Below are 17,960 nucleotides of genomic sequence, written 5' to 3' on the forward strand. Positions count from 1 at the left end.
GCCCGGAGGCAGGCAGTCGCGGCGATGAAGGGCTTGGAAAGCAGCCCATGAGGAGAGGAGCTGGGCAGGTTCAGGTGGCAGGAAAGGCGCCGCGGAGGGGACCTGAGAGCGGTCCTCAAAGAAAGGCAAGCTCCTGGTCTCTCCTGCTGCAGGGAGGAGCACGCGGCCCCGTGGTTCGAAGTTGCAGCAAAGTCCATTTAGATTGCACATCAGGGCCAATTTCTTCAGTGTTGCAGGCAGTGGAAGAGATGCCAAGGACGGGGGACTCTCCATCCCTGGAGGGGTTCGAGGAGAGGCTGGCGGGGGATGATCTCGGTGCAGCGATGCCTGTGCTTTGCTATGGGGATTTCCCAGGCTGCTGGGCTGTGTCGGTTGCCCCCTTCCCCTTCTGCTCCATGAGTCAGGGGCTTTGTAAGGCACTGGGTTGAGGATGGGACCGGGCTGTGCCAACGCTCCTCTGGTACCAGCCCCGCAGGGTCCTGGCTGGAGGGTCCTCGGGCTCAGCCTGACGTTGCACTGGGGCAGGAGGGGATTTCCCCCTGCTCAGACTGGTCCACACTGGGGGGGGGGGTGCTTTCCTCTGCAGCGGGGGCACGGCCTCGCTTGGGGTCTTGGGAGCACTCTGAACCCCCTTAGCACCAGCAGGACGGCGGCGGCCGCGGCCCCCTGCGTTCCCGGGGGCAGGGGCGATACCTGGGGCTGTCGGGGTGACTGTCGTGCGGCTCCAAGGTCGGACGCGGGGTTCGTCTGGGCTGGTTTGTACGGCGTGATCCTGCCTCAGGCCGGGCTTGGACTAGATGGCACCTCTGGAGCTGCCTCGTGGTCTAACCGCGACTTTCGCCTGGTGCTAGGAGCTAACAATTTTCTTCCCTGTCTGCTCCGTGATGAGACCCTCCTCTGCTTCCTGACCCCACTAGACAGTTTCTCAACCATGTTCCTTGATTTCTCACATGCAACACAAAACATCTGGGTGTCCCAACCCCGCTTTACCCCTATCTCCCCGCTGGTGTTGGGCCGTCTCCACTCCCGCCCCAGTCTGAGATCCCCGATCTGAACTTTGGTGAGAACTCGCTGTGGTTTTGCTTGTGTCGCTGCCCCACCTGGCCGCCAGGATGGGTTCGGCGAGGACGAGCGCCGGGTGCTGCACGTAGGATGGAGCAATACCACGCACCAATGCAGGCTGCCATAGGGCAGGGAAGGCCCTGTGGGTCCTAGTGCACCCAGGCTGAATGAGTCAACAGTGTGAAATCACTGCCAAAACGGGCTAGACTTTCTCTGTGTCACAAAGAAATAAAAGGCTTACATTGCAGCAAGGTTTAGAAAGAGCTCTTTAACTCCGAAGGCCGAGCAGACACCGAGAGAGGATGTGGAGGCTCCATCCTGGAGGGTTTTGAAGAGGTTAGATGGATGCTTGGAAAAGGTGATGCTGCCTGGACCGAGGAGTCGGACTCGTGACCTCCCGGGGGCCCTGCCAGCCTGACTTGTCTGTGATTTTTCTGAACAAGCTCTGGGCTGGCTCTGGTAGAGCCAGGAGATGTAGTGAGCTGTGTTAGTCAAGCGGAAGGGGGTTGGAGTTGCATCTCCTCCTTTCACAGCGTCGGATGAATTGATCTTTAGTGCATTATGCACTATGTAGCTCTAATTGAGTTAGTCTAGAAAGTGCCTTTCAGGCAGAGCCTCCAGACCTGCCCCGGTAGTGGGCCCTGGATGTCGGCTACAAACCCGCTCCAGAAAGCAGGCCTTGGCCCCTCTGGGGGAGCAAAGAGCTTGTGTTTATTCCGTCAGGGTTACAGCAGCTAGCTTAAAAGGCCACGGGTGGCCGTTGGTAGCAGCAGGGTTTTACTCTAGTCAGCTCCCTGTGTAACGTGACCCCGTCTGGGCCATGGGCCAGGCTAACGCTGGATGAAAGGCCCTGCCACAGAGGTGCCATCCGGACCATGGTCGGGGACCCTGCCAAAGGCGTCTGTTGCCCCAAAAGCAAGGAGCTGGCGGGGGTGCTGCCCCTGAGATGAGCCTGGGCTGCACGGAGCAGTCGTGCACCAATTGTGAGACTGGCCCCGTTGTCTTGATGCTCGGGTGTAGTCCTGGACCGCTTCCTCCCACCCCCAGTGTGTGCTTGCAAGAGAGAGCACACCAGTGTTGCTGTTTCATAGCAAGATGCCGCGCTCTTCCCACATGCAGTGCACATCGTGCCCTCCTAGCCTTCACCCCCGTCCCAATCTCAGCGCCACAACACGCCTGCCTCCAAAATGCCTGCACCCCTTTTTCCCCTGGGCTCCTTCTGCATCTGCTGAGCTCTCGCCCTGTCCTGGGGCTAGGGGAAGGGGCTGCTCCAGGACAGCCAGGCTCAGGCAGCAGAGCCGGAGGTGACGACCAGGCTCAGGCAGATGCAGCAAGGCCACGAATGGCAGACAGCCCTGGATGCACGGGACCTGGGAACCTGCAGCTGCTCCACAGTTTGCATGCACGTGAGACTGACTTGGAAGGCCAGGTTTTCCACTGGGGGAACTGGTCTGCATGGGGCAGGGAGACGGGCCTTCTCGTCTTCCCCTGCCCTGCCAGCCCGACCCCCTCGCGGAGCTGGGAGCGTGCAGGCGGGGCTGGGGGCTGTGACCCCGGCATTCCTAGAGGGGATGAGCCCGCGTCCGGGATGTGAGGATAAGGCAGATCCGTGTCGGTGACGGGGAAGCCGGTGGGGAGCCGGAGCTCGTGGACGTGGATGCAGGCACGGCCCAGGGCTGCATCCTAGTTACGCGCCTGCCCGTGCGGAGCTGGCAAACGTCCTGGAGAGCCCCTGTTCATGCTCAGCATGGCTTCCCCTCGGAAAAAGGGGGCAGAGAGGTCTTTCATGGCAGCCTTTGCAGCCCTGATTGCACCCCAGGGTGTCATCCTCTCGGGATCTCTGGACACCGTGAGGCAATGAGGTGGTTTTTGGCCCAAGGGGTTTTACTGACCTGGCAGGGGAGATGCCATCTCCATGGCCTGAATGCCAAAGCCTTGCCCTGCCTCCTGTCTGTGTGCCGGAGATGCCTCAGGTGTGCCTGTATCTCCCTGCCTGCAGATTTGGGGGTGCTGCCCCAAGCTCTCCCTTGCCCAGCCCCAGCCAGTCCTCCCCTCTGCTCCCCTGTCCGTGAGCTCCAGGCTGATCAGACTTGCCTGGCCCCGACTGAAATCCAGCAGAGACATGCCGGATACGGGATGCTGAGCTGGAGTCAGGCCAGCTCATCCTCCAAAATGCATCCTGAGCTGTACGGGCTGGAAACTGAGCTCTGCCCCCCCTGCAAGCCCTGGGAGGAGGTGGGGGCTGGCAGCTGGCGGAGGGGGTTTCCATCCGAGTGGGCAGAGCAAATACGAAGTGAGGCAGCTGTGGTTTGCAGGGGATTCTCCAATCCAGGGCTCCTCAGATGTCTCGGGGCCCAGCTAATCCTGCAGGATATAAAGTCTTCCCTCCGGGGCTTGCCGCGGTCCCAGCGCTGCTGGGGTGGGGCGATCGCCAGTGCAGCCCTAGGTGCCAGGGGCTGGGGGAAGGCACGCTCGGAGCACTCGGGTAAGAGGGTTTGGTGCCGGGGCCTCGCAGCGCATTGAAATGGGGCACCCCGTGAGCACCGAGACCGTCTGCCCAAGCTCCCCTCCCAGCACCCTCCGCGGCCGGGGAGTCGAGCCAGTGGGCGGATGGGCACGGGTACCACCGCAGAGGGTGCGTTCTCCGTTGCTTGGGGTGGGCTGCGGGATGTGTCCCCATTGCAGGGGGCAGGGAGATCAGAGCTCACCTGGTCCAGGGGCTTTGGAGGAAGGTGACACCCCCCGGAGTGGAGCAGCCGGGGGTGCCAGACCCTGCCCATGGGAGCAGCTGCTTCCTGCCCCGCAGCCCAGGCTGGCTTGAGTGCTGCTGCCGGGGGCGTTGGGAAGCGGTGAGCCCCACCATCGCCGCAGCCAAGCTGGGGCTCGTGCCACGTGCTGGGCTGAGAGCCTCTCTCTGCCCACAGGGCTCTGGAGGTGGCAGGGTTGGGAATGGGGAGCCCAGCGCAGCCTTGCTCACACCCCAGGGTCTGGATGGGCTTCCTGGCCTGGCTCGCGATATGGATGGCAGCAGCAGCGTCGGATGGGTAAGTCCTCACGTCCAGCCACACTGGGAATGGCTGCCGCGGGTCCTCCCTGTGCTGCGATCCCTGCTGCACCCCTCGCCGTGTCCCGCTGCCCACCTGCATTGGCGGCTTGGGTGTTGCAGGTGCCTTTGCAACACTGGCTCCAAAACCCCCCCCAGGACTCTCTCAGCAGGGGCGATGCTGAAGCCTCTTCACGTCCCATTTTCCTCCATCTGGTGGAGGGCCCTCGGCTTCGTGGTGTCTCCCCACAGCTGGGGAGATGCGGTCAACTTCCCAAAAGGGTGTCTGACCCCTTCGCATGTTTCAGGGTGTCTTCAGGGCACCTGGCTGGGCGTCACAGCCCTACGTAGCCCCTTCCCGGTCTTCCCCGGTGCCCTCTGCCGGGGTGGGAGCAGGTCTGGGTGGAGTGAAGGAGCAGAGGTGACTGCACAGCGGGCTGGTCCCTTCCTGCCCCCAGTGCGGAGGGGGCTGAGCCTGAGCGCAGGGGCAAGACCCCCTTGCCAGGGCCCTGCAGAGCTGGTGCCAGCAAGCACGCTGGTTGTGAGGCGCCCCTTTCCGGCTGGGCTCTGGGTCGGGGCACGCTTAGAAGTTGGCCAAGGGAACAGGGAGCAGTGCACGGATCGGGACCGGGGGTGACACGGGCGCTGCGGCTGCAGGCGCTGGTGCGAGCGCACGGTGCAGGTGACGGAGGAGGAGGTGCTGAGCCCCCGGCGTGAGGACGTGGTGCCCTGCGCCAGCGTGTACCAGTACAACCTGGAGGGCTGGCGCCTCGACCAGGAGAGGATGCGCCAGGCCTACGGCGGGGACTCGGGCATCGCCCACTACTACGCCCAGTCCGGGCCCTCCGACTCCATGTGCTACATCTACAAGTGAGTGCGGCGGGCGGGGAGGCATGGGGGGAGGAGGCCAGAGAAGAGCCCCCTCCGCGACTCTCCCCCCCGCCCCGCAGACCCCAGGACACGCGGCCCCTGGTGTGGAACCGCACGGTGCGAGCCTGCTGCGAGGGCTGGAGCGGACCCCGCTGCACTGAGGGTGAGGCGGGGAGCACCAGGTCCGGGGGCAGGTCTGATGCTTCGGCTTCTGCCCCACGCTGAGCTGGGCTGCGGGGGAGCAGAGCTGGCCCCAGCCCCGGTGACCAGCGTTGCTCCCCGCAGGCGAGGGCTTGCGGGGCCACTGCTTCTCCACCTGGCAGTGCCAGGACTTCCCGAGCGCCCTCAACCTCTCGCTGATGAGCATGGCCGAGTGCTGCAGCCGGCCCTGGGGCCACAGCTGGAGGAACGCGTCCTCCGCGCTCTGCTTCAGCTGCGCCCACCTGCCCCTCGCAGGTGGGTCACGACCCCTGGGGGGGCATGCAGTGGTGGAGACCTCCCCGTATCTAGCCCTGGGGGTGTTGGCGTGGCACGGCAGTGATGACAAGCCTCCATGTTCCCCTGCAGAAGACCTGCCAGGACCCTTCCTGCTCCGGCCGTTGCCCCCCACCGCCCTGCTGGGCCTGGCCCGGGGCGGCCAGCGCCTCTTCGCCACCTGCGTGACGTGGGCCGGCGTCCAGTACCGCAGCTTCGACGGGAAGCACTTCCGCTTCCACGGGGGCTGCTCCTACAGCCTGGCCGCCGCCTCGGACGGCACCTGGGCCGTCTACATCTCCGCCGGCGCCGGGGGTTGCGCCCCGCCGGGGCGCTGCGCGCGGGTGAGGACACCCGGGGAGGAGAGGACGGCGAGCAAGGGGGGAATGAGGAGGAAGGGAAGCAGAAACGGAGCGGATACGCAGGGGAGCTGGGGGCAGAGAGGAGGAGCGAAGGGGCGAGGAGGAAACCAAAGTACCCAGCTTTGGGCTCGGTCTGGGGTCCCCGGAGCCCCGTGAGTCCCTGGAGCCCCGGGGAGAATTGCAAATAAAATGGTGCCTCTTTATACATGTGTGGCCACACCTTGAACACAGTGCCCAGGTCTGGTCCTTGCACCTCCAACAGGAGAGAGAAGAGCTAGAGAAGGTGCAGAGAAGGGCGACAAGGGTGCTGAGGGCGATGGAGGGGGCTTCTCTAGGAGGAGAGATGAAGGTCAGGTCAGAAAAGAGATGCTTCAGTGGGTTCAGGAGAAGGGTTTACAACCGACTAAATGGGGACGAGAAAATCCCTAGGGATTTATGACTGGCCGTCTCTGTTCAGACAAGAACGAGGGGTCGCGGTATGGAAGGAGCAGGTAGGAAGCTTAAAACTGATGCAAGGCAGTTCTCTGTCACCCGTGAAGGTGTGAGGCTTGTGCTTTGCCCCGGATGCGGTGGGAGCTGAAAGCTCGGCAGATCCACCGAGGGACTGGATGCGTGTTTGGAGGAAAGGGGCACCAGGAGCTCTGGGGCAGGGAGCGAGGGGCACGGGCTTTGCATCAGGCCTGCCTGGACCCCAGTGCTGGAGGCTGCGAGGAGAGAGGGGCAGGGGAAACCTTGCTCAGACCCAGTCACCCTCCCTTCAGCCATGCTCTCTGCCCCAGTATGGATCATGGGCTAGACAGACCTAGGGTCTGACCCTCTGCCCCTGCAGGCTCTCCGCATGATGTTTGGGCTGGACCTGGTCATGGCTGAAGGCCGGAGCGTCTCGGTGAACGGGGCCGCGGTGCCGGAGGGGCAGCCGTACCTGCAGAACGGTGAGGGGGTCCTGAGCTCTGCCCGAGGGGGACACTGAGCTGGGGGAGCCACACCACCTGCACCTTGTGCTTCAGGGCTGCAGTCCCCTTGCTGCACCCATTGGCGCATCGCAACCTTTATTGCACGGTCCCCTTGCTGCATCCATTGGAGCAAAATTTATTGTGCGATTGACCTGCCCTGGCCTGGGTGAGCAAAGGGTTAGAAGCTGATGGGAAAGGTCCCAGTTTGGATGGGAGGGGGCAGTTGCTTGCACTGGAGAAGGGTCTGTGTGGGCCAGGGGACCTGGGAGGATCTGCCTAGACCCTGAGGGAAGCTCTTCGGAGGGCCCAGCCGTCCACGCTGGGCAAGGTGAGGATTGGACCCTGTTACCTTAAGGTGAGGGTTGGGAGCTCCACGCTGCTGAGCCCCCCACCCTGTGCTCTGCCCCACAGGGATCAGCATCCGCTGGCTTGGGGACTTTGTCTTCGTGGAGAGCGGCCTGGGTGTGCGAGTGAAGTCTGATGGGCACGACACCGTCTATGTCACGGTCGGTGCCGAGCTGCGGGGCTCCACACGCGGGCTCTGCGGGCGCTACAATGACGACCCCGCAGGTACTCGCAGCCCTGCCGGGTGGGCGCCCTACTCGCTGCCGAGCCCCGCGGGGACAGCATCCTCCCCTGGGGCCCTACAGACATCGTAGTCTCCTCTGGGGCCCCACAGACAAGCTTGGAGGCAAGGAGACGATTGTCCGTGCCTGCCTGTGGACAGCACGTGTGCAAATGGACACGCACGGGGATTAGTCATACAGACAACCAGCACGTACACACATGGGTTAGGGCCTTTCTGCCTGGTCCCATGACCAGACAGTACAGGAGAATGGGTGTGCACATGCACATGTAGTCAGGCATGCACACAGACATCCATGCACATACGTGAGCACAAAACATGCACGCGTGTTCAGATTTCCCACTGGCATGCACATACACACACGGGAGCATGCAAAACACACGCGCATGAAAGGTCTCACAGTCATGCAGGCATTGCGTGTGTCAGCGTGTAGAACATACACGTCGACATGCATACAAGAAGGACGCACATGTGTGCACATGCAGGCGTGCACATACCCCCCTGTGTGAGCACATAGAACATACATGTGTTGACACCCATACAGGATGCATGCACCTGTGTGCACTCTCACACGGGCGTGCTTGCACACACACGTGAGCATACAGAACATGCACATGTGTGTGCACGCACACATGAAAGCCAGCACCAGAACCGTCCTCCGAGGCACGGGAGGCGGAGGCAGTCAGCTGGCAGCTGTGGCTGGCTGTGGGGGGCACGGAGACGGAGGCTGGCAGGGCACAGCGTAGGGGACATTCCTGCTGGCCCCTGACCCACGCCTCTCTCCCCAGCGGAGACGCGTCCCTGCCCCCACCGTGCCCAGCCTCTCTCCTTTGCTTGCAGATGACTTCCTACGTGTCGGAGGGGACGTGACCGCGCTCGCTGCCAGCTTTGGGAACTCCTGGAGGATCCCGGAGGCCGGCGTGGAGGTAACGGGTCCCCAAAGCCAGGCTGCCCTGCCGCAGCAACGTCTCACCCGGCTCTGTGGCCTCTGCTGGGCAGGGGGCTCCATGAAGTCCTTTGCCCAGGTCGGAGGGCCCTGCTACACATTCAAATGAAAGCCGGGTAGAAACCAGCTATAAAGTTGTGACACGTTTTCAAGCACTAATTGTAGCGGGTTGGCTCTTTTTATAGCCGCGCAATAATTTTTCTGGTGTAATCATTACTTTGCACATGTCGCGTGTCTAAATTTATTGGAGTTAATTGTCTGATTTATACTTTGCATGTGTGGCTGGCCTAAGTGCATTGCACAATGACAAGTTAATTGTGTGATAATTACTTTGCCAGCATGCCCCATCTAAATTTATTGCGCAATGACCAATTAATTGTATGATAATTACTTTGCACGTGTGGCTGGTCTAAACGTATTGTGTGATGACCAGTTAACTGTGTGGTAATTACTTTGCACATGTGGCCGACCTAAATGCATTGTGCGATTCGCCAGTGAATTGCACAACGTCTGTAACATGTAGTGGGGGCCTGTGAGGGAGAGCTCCAGGGACAGCTGCAGGCTGCCTGGTGTGCCAGCAGGGGGTGCTCTCTCTTGTGCCATGCCCAGGGTGGCTGCGGGAGGCTCCCTGGGGGGCTGCCCCCCTGCCCCAGCCTGGCCGTGTGGGGTGGGCACTGCGGTACCTAATGCTGACAGGCTCCTCCTGCTGCAGCAGCCCTGCGAGGATGCGGCGGAGGTCGGACACAGCTGCGATGAAACAGGAGGCGGTGCCATGCGGCGGGAGGCTGAGGCCACATGCCAAAAGCTGCTGGCCAATCCTTTCAGCCAGTGCCACTCGGAGGTCAGAAGCCGAGGTTGCCCTGCCTGGCAGGCCTGGTTGGCGGCCCCCTGCCCTCTGCTCTGTGCCCGGCTCACTGACTCAGCTTCTGCCCTGGCAGGTGGCCCCGGGCGGCTTCTACGATGCCTGCGTGTACGCGTACTGCCGGCAGCCGGGGGCTGGGGCCGCGCTGCCTGGTGCCGTCTGCGAGGCCTTCGCCAGCTACGCCCGGGACTGTGCCCAGCGCCACATCTACGTGGACTGGAGGCGGCCTGGTTTCTGCGGTAGGTGCCACTACTCACCCTCTCCAGTGCTCACGCCTACCCCACCCCCACCTTGCACAGCTGTGCTCTCACCCCCAGCTGCCACGCTCACTGCAGAGCTACGCACACGCCCTGCAGGAGCGCAGCCTCCCCAGGCTCCCTCCCCCCACAGCCCACACTGACCTGCACTCGTACCCACAGTCACAGCCACACACTCTCACTCATTTGCACACGTACAGATGCACTCCCACAGTCATGCTCACGTGTGTGCATACACACACACACACAGTCACACCCACATACTCTCATTCACTCTCTCTCTCACACATACGTACACACAGTCACACTGACATACTACACTCATTTGCACCCACCCGGCCGCACCTATCTTCTCTCACACCCACAAACTCTCTCATTCATGCACTCACAAATTCCCACAGTCATGCTCGTGTACATGCAGACGCACACACAGCCATCATGTGCTGTCATTCACTCACACATATGTGCACACACACGCAGTCACACCCACATGCTCACACTCATCTGGACCTTCCCTGTTGCACCTACATGCTCTCTCTCATACACACACACTCTCACTCATTTGTGCCCACACACACACACACTTACAGTCATACTCACATGCACACACACAGATAGCCACACCAATGTGCTCTCATTCACTCACATGCACACACAGTCACACGCATGTGCTTACTCATTCACACGCCCCAGGCACACCCACATGTTCTCTCATACCCAAATCTGCAGTCATAGCCACGTGCTCTCTCATTCACTTAAACACACACATGCACAGTCACCCACATGCTCTCATTCAGTTGCACATGCTGTCACACCCCACGTTTTCACTCATTCACACACACACACGCAATCACACCCACATGCTCACACTCATCCACCCACCCACAGTCACACCCATGTGCTCGCTCTCTCTCCCTCTCACACATCCTGCCACACATAGGGGCACTCTGTCCTGCCTGTGGGTCACCCCAGAGCTGCCCTGCCCTGCCCCAGGTCAGCCTGAGGCAGTGTCAGTGCTGGGCCCGAGGGTGGGATAAGGGGCTTTCTCCTGCTGCCAGCAAGGGTCCCGGCTGGGGCAGGTCTCCCCGAGGTTGCCCTGGCTGCAGAGGGCCGAGCAGCACAGAGGTGGCTGAAGCACTGGTGCCCATGTCCCCGCAGAGAAGCAGTGCAACGGGGGCAAGCAGTACTCGGACTGTGTGTCCTCGTGCCCGGCCAGCTGTGCGGCCGCAGGCGCTGCTGAGGATGGACACTGCCGGGACGAGTGCGTGAGTGGCTGTGAGTGCCCGCCCGGCCTGTACCTGGAGCAGGGCGCCTGCGTGCCTGAGGCCGCCTGCCCCTGCTACCACCGCCGCCAGCGCTATGCCCCGGGGGACACCATCCAGCAGCGCTGCAACCAGTGGTGAGTCTGGCCGAGCCCTGCGGCTGCCCGCCACTCGCCCTGTGCTGCCCAGCAGGATCTGCAGGGCCTTGCCCAGAAGCCTTTACGGCGGGTCCCTGGAGGCTGCCCAGTCCCAGAAGCCTTTGCGGCGGGTCCCTGGAGGCTGCCCAGTCCCAGAAGCCTTTGCGGCGGGTCCCTGGAGGCTGCCCAGTCCCAGAAGCCTTTGCGGCGGGTCCCTGGAGGCTGCCCAGTCCCAGAAGCCTTTGCGGCGGGTCCCTGGAGGCTGCCCAGTCCCAGAAGGCTTTGCGGCGGGTCCCTGGAGGCTGCCCAGTCCCAGAAGGCTTTGCGGCGGGTCCCTGGAGGCTGCCCAGTCCCAGAAGCCTTTGCGGCGGGTCCCTGAAGGCTGCCTAGTCCCAGAATCCTTTGCGGCGGGTCCCTGGAGGCTGCCCAGTCCCAGAATCCTTTGCGGCAGGACTTTGGCTGCTGCCAAGGGGCCCCCAAGCAGCTCTGGTTGTGGAGGGGCACCAATGGCCGCCGTGCTCTGGGGACGATGCCACGGATTCCAAGGGAGACACCACAGAAGCTCATTGGAGGGGGGCGACTTCCCATGGGTGCTGCCTGCGCCCCGCTATGGGCCGGGGTGCTGGGTGCCGGCAGCGCCAGCTCCCTGCATGGGGTCTGTGCAAGGCGGAGGGTCCTGGGTTTAGGAGCCTCCTCCCACCCCTGCAGCACGTGCCAGGGCGGGCGCTGGCTCTGCTCCCAGCACAAGTGTGCGGCCGAGTGCGCCGTGCTGGGCAACCCGCACTACGTGACCTTCGACCGCAAGCGCTACTCCTTCCACGGGGCCTGCGAGTACATCCTGGTGCAGGTGAGGGGCCGGGGGCGTCCCCCTGGGTTCAGGGGCGGATGCCAGGTGGAGCTTCCCAATGTCTCAGGGGCTCCCCTGAATTCGGGGTGACCAGCTTCTGGGGGGGCTACATGGGGTGCCCTGTGTCTCAGTGCCCACTGACCAGGTTGGGGTGTGGGGTTTGCTGCCCGGCAGGACTTCGTGGATGGGAAGCTGCAGATCATGGCTGAGAGCACGGCGTGCGGGAGCTCCGGGGCCGTGAGCTGCCTACGGGCGCTTACCGTGGTGGCACACAAGACCTCTGCGTGGCTGCGCACCACAGGTGACCCCGCCGCACAGAGAGGGAGGGCGTTTTGGGGGTGCTTAATGGGATTGCAGGCTGGGCTGGGGGGAGAGGGAGGGGGCATGTGGCTCTCCCTTCTAGGGGCAACCGGCTCCAGAGCACAGTGCCCAGCACCTTTCCCCTCCATGGGTTACCATCTCCAGGGCGGTGCTGTGGCTGGCTTGGAGGGATGGGGAAGGGGGCAGGGGCATGGGACCCCCTTCTGTTCTCTCTGCAGGTTGCTTCCTTATTTCATGCCTCCTCCTGCTGTCCCTCCTGCAGGAGACGTGGCGGTGAACGGGCACGAGGTGGACTTGCCCTTTGCTGGCGCTGACCTGACCATCCGGCGAGCCTCGGCCTCCTTCCTGCTGCTCCAGGCTTTCGGAGCCCATGTGCTGTGGGGGCTGGAGTTCCCTGCCGCCTACATCACCCTCCAGCCTGCCTTTGCCCACAAGGTGAGGCCTTGGGGTCCCTTCCCACATCTCCCCAGGTCCTGGCATGGACCCTGGGGAGGCTCGGGGGAGAGGCCATGGCTGGGGTCCCCTCCCAGGAGGTGCATGGCTGGGGCCGTACCCCCTTCCTGATCCCTGTCTCGACTCCCGCAGGTGCGTGGGCTGTGCGGCACGTACAACTGGAACCAGCAGGACGAGTTCACGACACCGGCGGGGGACGTGGAGGCTGGCGCGGCCGCCTTCGCCCACAAGTTCCGGGTGTCGGGTGAGTGCCCCGTGCCCAGCGCCGCCACCTTCGACCCGTGCAGCACCTACGCCCAGCACCGCGCCTTCGCCGAGGCCGCCTGCGCCGTGCTGCATGGCCCTGCCTTCCAGGTACGCACCAGGGCTGGGGACCAGAGGCCGTGGGGATGGGGGATGCTGCAGAGCAAGGTGGAGCCAGGGGGGCTTGTCTGGTGCAGGGTGCGCACATCTGTGTGTGTCAACACATGTACGTTCTGTGTGCTCACATGCGAGGATACGTGCATTTTGTGTGCTTGTGTGTGTAAATGCACACGCATACGTTTTGTGTGCTCACCTTTGCTTACACGCATGCCTATGCGAGTGTGCCCTCGTATGTGTCTGTTTTGTGTGCTCAGGTGTGTATACATGCATGTCTGCTTGAGTGTTCTTCCACGTGAATGTCTTGCATACTCTTGCATGTATATGTATGTCTATATGTTCACACGTGCATGTTTTGTGTGCTCACATGTGTGCATGGATGTCTTTGTACATGTGCACATCTGTGCATGTGTTTTCATAGATTCATAGATTCATAGATGCTAGGGTCGGAAGGGACCTCAATAGATCATCGAGTCCGACCCCCTGCATAAGCAGGAAAGAGTGCTGGGCCTACATTACCCCAGCTAGATACACATCCAACCTTCTCTTGAATACCCCCAGGGTAGGGGAGAGCACCACCTCCCTTGGGAGCCCGTTCCAGAGCTTGGCCACTCGAACTGTGAAGAAGTTCCTCCTAATACCTAATCTAAATCTGCTCTCCTCCAGCTTGTGGCCATTATTTCTTGTAACCCCCGGGGGCGCCTTGGTGAATAAATACTCACCAATTCCCTTCTGTGCCCCCCTGACGAACTTATAGGCAGCCACCAGGTCGCCTCTCAACCTTCTCTTGCGGAGGCTGAAAAGGTCCAGTTTCTCTAATCTCTCCTCATAGGGCTTGGCCTGCAGGCCCTTAACCATACGAGTGGCCCTTCTCTGGACCCTCTCCAGGTTATCCGCATCTTTCTTGAAGTGCGGCGCCCAGAATTGCACGCAGTCCTCCAGCTGCGGTCTGACCAGCGCCCGATAGAGGGGAAGTATCACCTCCTTGGACCTATTTGTCATGCATCTGCTGATGCACGATAAAGTGCCATTGGCTTTTCTGATGGTTTCGTCACACTGCCGACTCATGTTCATCTTGGAGTCCACTAGGACTCCAAGATCCCTTTCCACTTCCGTGCCATCCAGCAGGTCATTTCCTAGGCTGTAGGTGTGCTGGACATTTTTCCTCCCTAGATGCAGCACTTTGCATTTCTCCTTGTTGAACTGCATTCTGTTGTTTTCTGCCCACTTGTCTAACCTGTCCAGGTCTGCTTGCAGCTGCTCCCTGCCCTCCGGCGTGTCCACTTCGCCCCATAGCTTAGTGTCATCTGCAAACTTGGACAGAGTACCTTTCACCCCCTCGTCCAAGTCGCTGGTGAAGACATTAAAGAGTATCGGTCCAAGCACCGAGCCCTGCGGGACCCCACTGCCCACACCCCTCCAGGTCGAAACCGACCCCTCCACCACGACTCTCTGGGTGCGACCCTCCAGCCAATTCTCCACCCACCGGACTGTGCAGTCATCCAAGTCACAGCCCCTTAACTTGTTCACCAGTACGGGGTGGGATACCGTATCAAAGGCCTTCCTGAAGTCCAAGTATACGACATCCACCCCTCCTCCTGCGTCGAGGCGTTTTGTGACCTGGTCATAAAAAGAGACTAGATTGGTCAGGCACGATCTACCTGCCACAAACCCGTGCTGGTTTCCCCTCAGCATAATTTGTCCTGCCGGGCTCTCACAAATGTGAGCCTTGATGAGTTTCTCAAAGATTTTGCCAAGGATGGAGGTGAGACTGACTGGCCTATAGTTACCCGGGTCCTCCTTCCTCCCCTTCTTGAAAATGGGAACCACATTGGCCCTTTTCCAGTCCTCCGGGACTTGACCCGTGCGCCACGAGCGTTCAAATATTCCCGCCAGTGGCTCTGCAATGATGTCGGCCAGTGCCTTCAGTACCCTCGGATGGAGCTCATCCGGGCCTGCCGACTTAAAGGCATCCAGTTCCTCCAAGTGACCCTGCACCACCTCAGGGTCCACGCATGGCAGTCTGGTGCCTTGCTGCTGCCTCCCTACACTCCCAGGGAGAGACTTGTCCTGCCTCTCGCTTAGGAACACTGAGGCGAAGAACTCGTTGAGGAGTTCAGCCTTGTCCCCTCTGTCCGTCACCAATTGTTTCTGCCCATTTAGCAGGGGTCCTATTCCTCCCTGGGCCTTCCTTTTACTCCCTATATATCTAAAAAACAATTTCTTATTGTCTTTTACTTGGGTTGCCATCCTCAGCTCCATGGTAGCTTTGGCCTGTCTAACTGCCTCCCTACAAGCACGAGCAGAAGAGGTATATTCCTCTTTGGTGAGCTCTCCCTGTTTCCACTTTTTATGTGCTCCCCTTTTGGCCCTTAGTCTGCCCTGGATTTCTCTGGTCAGCCAGGGAAGCCTCCTGGCCCCTTTCCCTCTTTTACCTCGCACGGGGATCGTCTCGCTTTGTGCGAGAAGGATAGCTTCCTTAAGGCACAGCCACCCTTCTTGGGCTCCTATCATTTCAAAACTACTACTCTGCAGTGCATCCTTCACTAATCGCCTGAGTTCGCTGAAATCAGCTTTCCTAAAGTCCAGCACGTTCACCCTACTGGTTACCTTACCCACTCGACGCCTTATGTTGAATTGTACTTTTAGGTGATCACTGTCCCCCAGATGGCTACCGATCTGTAGGTCCCCTACTATGTCATCCCCCGTTGCCAATACCAGATCCAGTAAGGCATTCCCCCTAGTGGGACCATGTACCTCCTGCGTCAGGTGGAGGTCCTGTACACAGGTTAGAAACCTGCGTGAGCGGTGGGACTTTGCTGTCTGTGTCTCCCAGCAGATGTCCGGGTAGTTTAGGTCCCCCATGACCACCGCCTCTTTAGCTTTTATGGTCTCTGAGAGTTGCCTCAGGAGCCCCAAATCTATTTCTTCCCCTTGATGTGGGGGTCTGTAGCAGACCCCTACCACCAAATCCTTTTCTCCTTGCCCCCCATGTAGCCTAACCCACAGTCCTTCTACTTCCTCATCCTTTGATTCTGTCTTGATGAGGGTTGATGTATATTGCTCCTTAACATAGAGCGCAACCCCTCCCCCCCTTTTCCCCACTCTGTCCTTTCTGTACAATCTATAGCCCTCGATATGTACCGCCCAGTCGTGGGATGGATCCCACCAGGTTTCCGTCAGCCCCACTAAGTCGTAGTCGTTTAGTGCAACCAGGAGCGCTAGTTCATCCTGCTTGTTCCCCATGCTCCCAGCATTAGTATATAGGCACTTGAGCCCTGTGACTGGTGCTTTTGCTACCCCCCCGCTCCAAGTCCTAAAGGGCTTTTTGTCTCTAACCTTCCCGTTCCTTACCTGTGCCGTATTGCTGTCCACCCCCTGTCTTTCACGTTCCCAAAGCTCTCTTTCTTCAGGCTGGGCTGTCCTTGTGGGTGCCACCTGGTTTGGTGGTCCACAGCCTCCCCCACCCTCATCTTCCCCTCCCCCCGACGAGCCTAGTTTAAAGCCCGCCGGAGGAGATCCGCCAACCTGGAAGAAAACACACGCTTACCTTTGTGGGACAGGTGAAGCCCATCCCAGCTGAGCATGTCCCTCGTTGTAATGTGTGGGTCATTGTCCAGGAAGCCGAAGCCTGCCTGTTTGTGTGCTCATATGCATATGTGCATGCCTGACTGCATATGAGTGTGTGCCCACCCATCCTCCCATGCCGTCTGGTCTTGGGGCCAGTTAGGAATGCTCCAACTCTTGTGCCCATGTATGCCTGTGCTGGTTGTTCATATGACTAACTTCCATGTGTATCCATTTGCACACTGCTGTCCACAGGCCAGCACAGATGTGGGCCTCAGTTCCAATCTGGGGCCTCTCCAGGTGGGCACCCTCCCGGGGTCCATGTGGGGAGGCCGATGGCTGGGGCGGCTCTGAGCCCCTGCACGCCCCCACCCTCTTGTCCCTCACAGCCCTGCCACCACATGGTGGACCGGGAGCCCTTCCACCAGCTCTGCCTCTATGACGTCTGTGGCTGCCCTGCTGACAAGGACTGTTTGTGCGGAGCTGTGGCTGCCTACGCCCGGCAGTGCGCCCAGGAGGGGGCCGCAGTGCCATGGAGGAACCAGACCTTCTGCAGTGAGTGCGCCTCTCCCGGGACTAGATGGGACCTCTGCAGCCCTACATCTCAGGGCGCTTGTACACGACACGTTTTGTTTAGATCCACATTACGAAATGATACCAAAACCCACCATTTTGCTAGGTTAGCCTCGTGTGAAACTATACATTGACATTTGTTTATGTGCGACTAAGTGGAGGCCCCTGCCCTGTGCCCCCAGGCATGCAGTGCAGTGGGGGCCAGGTGTACCAGGAGTGCAGCGCTCCCTGCCGGAAGACCTGCTCCGACCTGCACCTGGATGGTGTTGGCGCCTGCCAGGAGCTGGACGTCTGCGTGGCCGGGTGCAACTGCCCTGAGGGGATGGTGCTGGATGAGGGTGGGCAGTGCATCCCGCCTGCCATGTGCCCCTGCCTGCATGGGGATGAGACCCACCCACCGGGCAGCAGGATCCGCCGGAGCTGCAATACCTGGTGCGTAGACAGGGAACCGTGGTGGGGCCACACCAGCCATGCCACGTGGCTCATGCCTCTGGCACGCGGGGGCATGGGCAGCAGTGAGGAGGTGTGTGAGCTGCCCGCAGCCCAGCCAGCCTTCAGGCCAGAGGTGATGGGTATCGGCTCGGGGACTCGTAACAGGTGCCGGCTCCAAACCAAGCCCAAGCTGGGGGCTGATGGGGCAGAGCAGTGAGTCTGGTGCTCTCAGTCCCAGAGCCCCACTGGCCCCATGTGTCTGCAGGGGAAGGGGCTATGTGCAGGGCTGGTGGCTCTGCGTCTTGCGCTTCCCTTTTGGGATGGCAGCGAGTGTGAGGACTGTGCATGTCCTGGGGCAAGTGGATCCGGACCCTGCAATGAGGCCTGCTCAGACCCGCTGGACTGGGATTCGTCACCTCCACGGCAGAGGGGTGGTGGCAGATGGGGGCTGGTCGTGCTCCCACTGCGGGCGAGGTGGTGGTAGGAGATGTTTGATGAAATCACCCTATGGCCTGTTTCCCATGCTGCCACAGGATAGGTTGATTTCATTGCATGTCTCTGCCACGTGACGCCGGCTCTCACCCCGCACGGGG

The 17,960-nt window shown here is 60.9% G+C and overlaps 1 protein-coding gene across 1 annotated transcript in view; it reads left to right on the forward strand.

Moving 5' to 3' along the window:
• Positions 1–60: 60 nt before the first annotated feature.
• LOC149865256 (SCO-spondin-like) overlaps positions 61–17,960 on the forward strand; it is a 61,110-nt gene continuing 43,210 nt past the window's right edge. The window contains exons 1-17 of the mRNA XM_090048035.1: positions 61–4,106; positions 4,763–4,975; positions 5,056–5,138; positions 5,261–5,431; positions 5,543–5,793; positions 6,641–6,743; positions 7,176–7,334; positions 8,191–8,276; positions 9,009–9,137; positions 9,235–9,397; positions 10,574–10,814; positions 11,523–11,661; positions 11,836–11,962; positions 12,245–12,417; positions 12,568–12,789; positions 16,752–16,917; positions 17,118–17,367. Coding sequence (XP_089904161.1) covers positions 4,012–4,106; positions 4,763–4,975; positions 5,056–5,138; positions 5,261–5,431; positions 5,543–5,793; positions 6,641–6,743; positions 7,176–7,334; positions 8,191–8,276; positions 9,009–9,137; positions 9,235–9,397; positions 10,574–10,814; positions 11,523–11,661; positions 11,836–11,962; positions 12,245–12,417; positions 12,568–12,789; positions 16,752–16,917; positions 17,118–17,367 — 2,771 coding nt within the window. The 5' untranslated portion in view covers positions 61–4,011. The remainder of the gene's footprint in view (positions 4,107–4,762; positions 4,976–5,055; positions 5,139–5,260; positions 5,432–5,542; positions 5,794–6,640; positions 6,744–7,175; positions 7,335–8,190; positions 8,277–9,008; positions 9,138–9,234; positions 9,398–10,573; positions 10,815–11,522; positions 11,662–11,835; positions 11,963–12,244; positions 12,418–12,567; positions 12,790–16,751; positions 16,918–17,117; positions 17,368–17,960) is intronic.

Source organism: Crocodylus siamensis, chromosome 5 (genome assembly GCF_052110815.1).
Source record: "Crocodylus siamensis isolate JL-2025a chromosome 5, ASM5211081v1, whole genome shotgun sequence".
NCBI lineage: Eukaryota > Metazoa > Chordata > Crocodylia > Crocodylidae > Crocodylus > Crocodylus siamensis.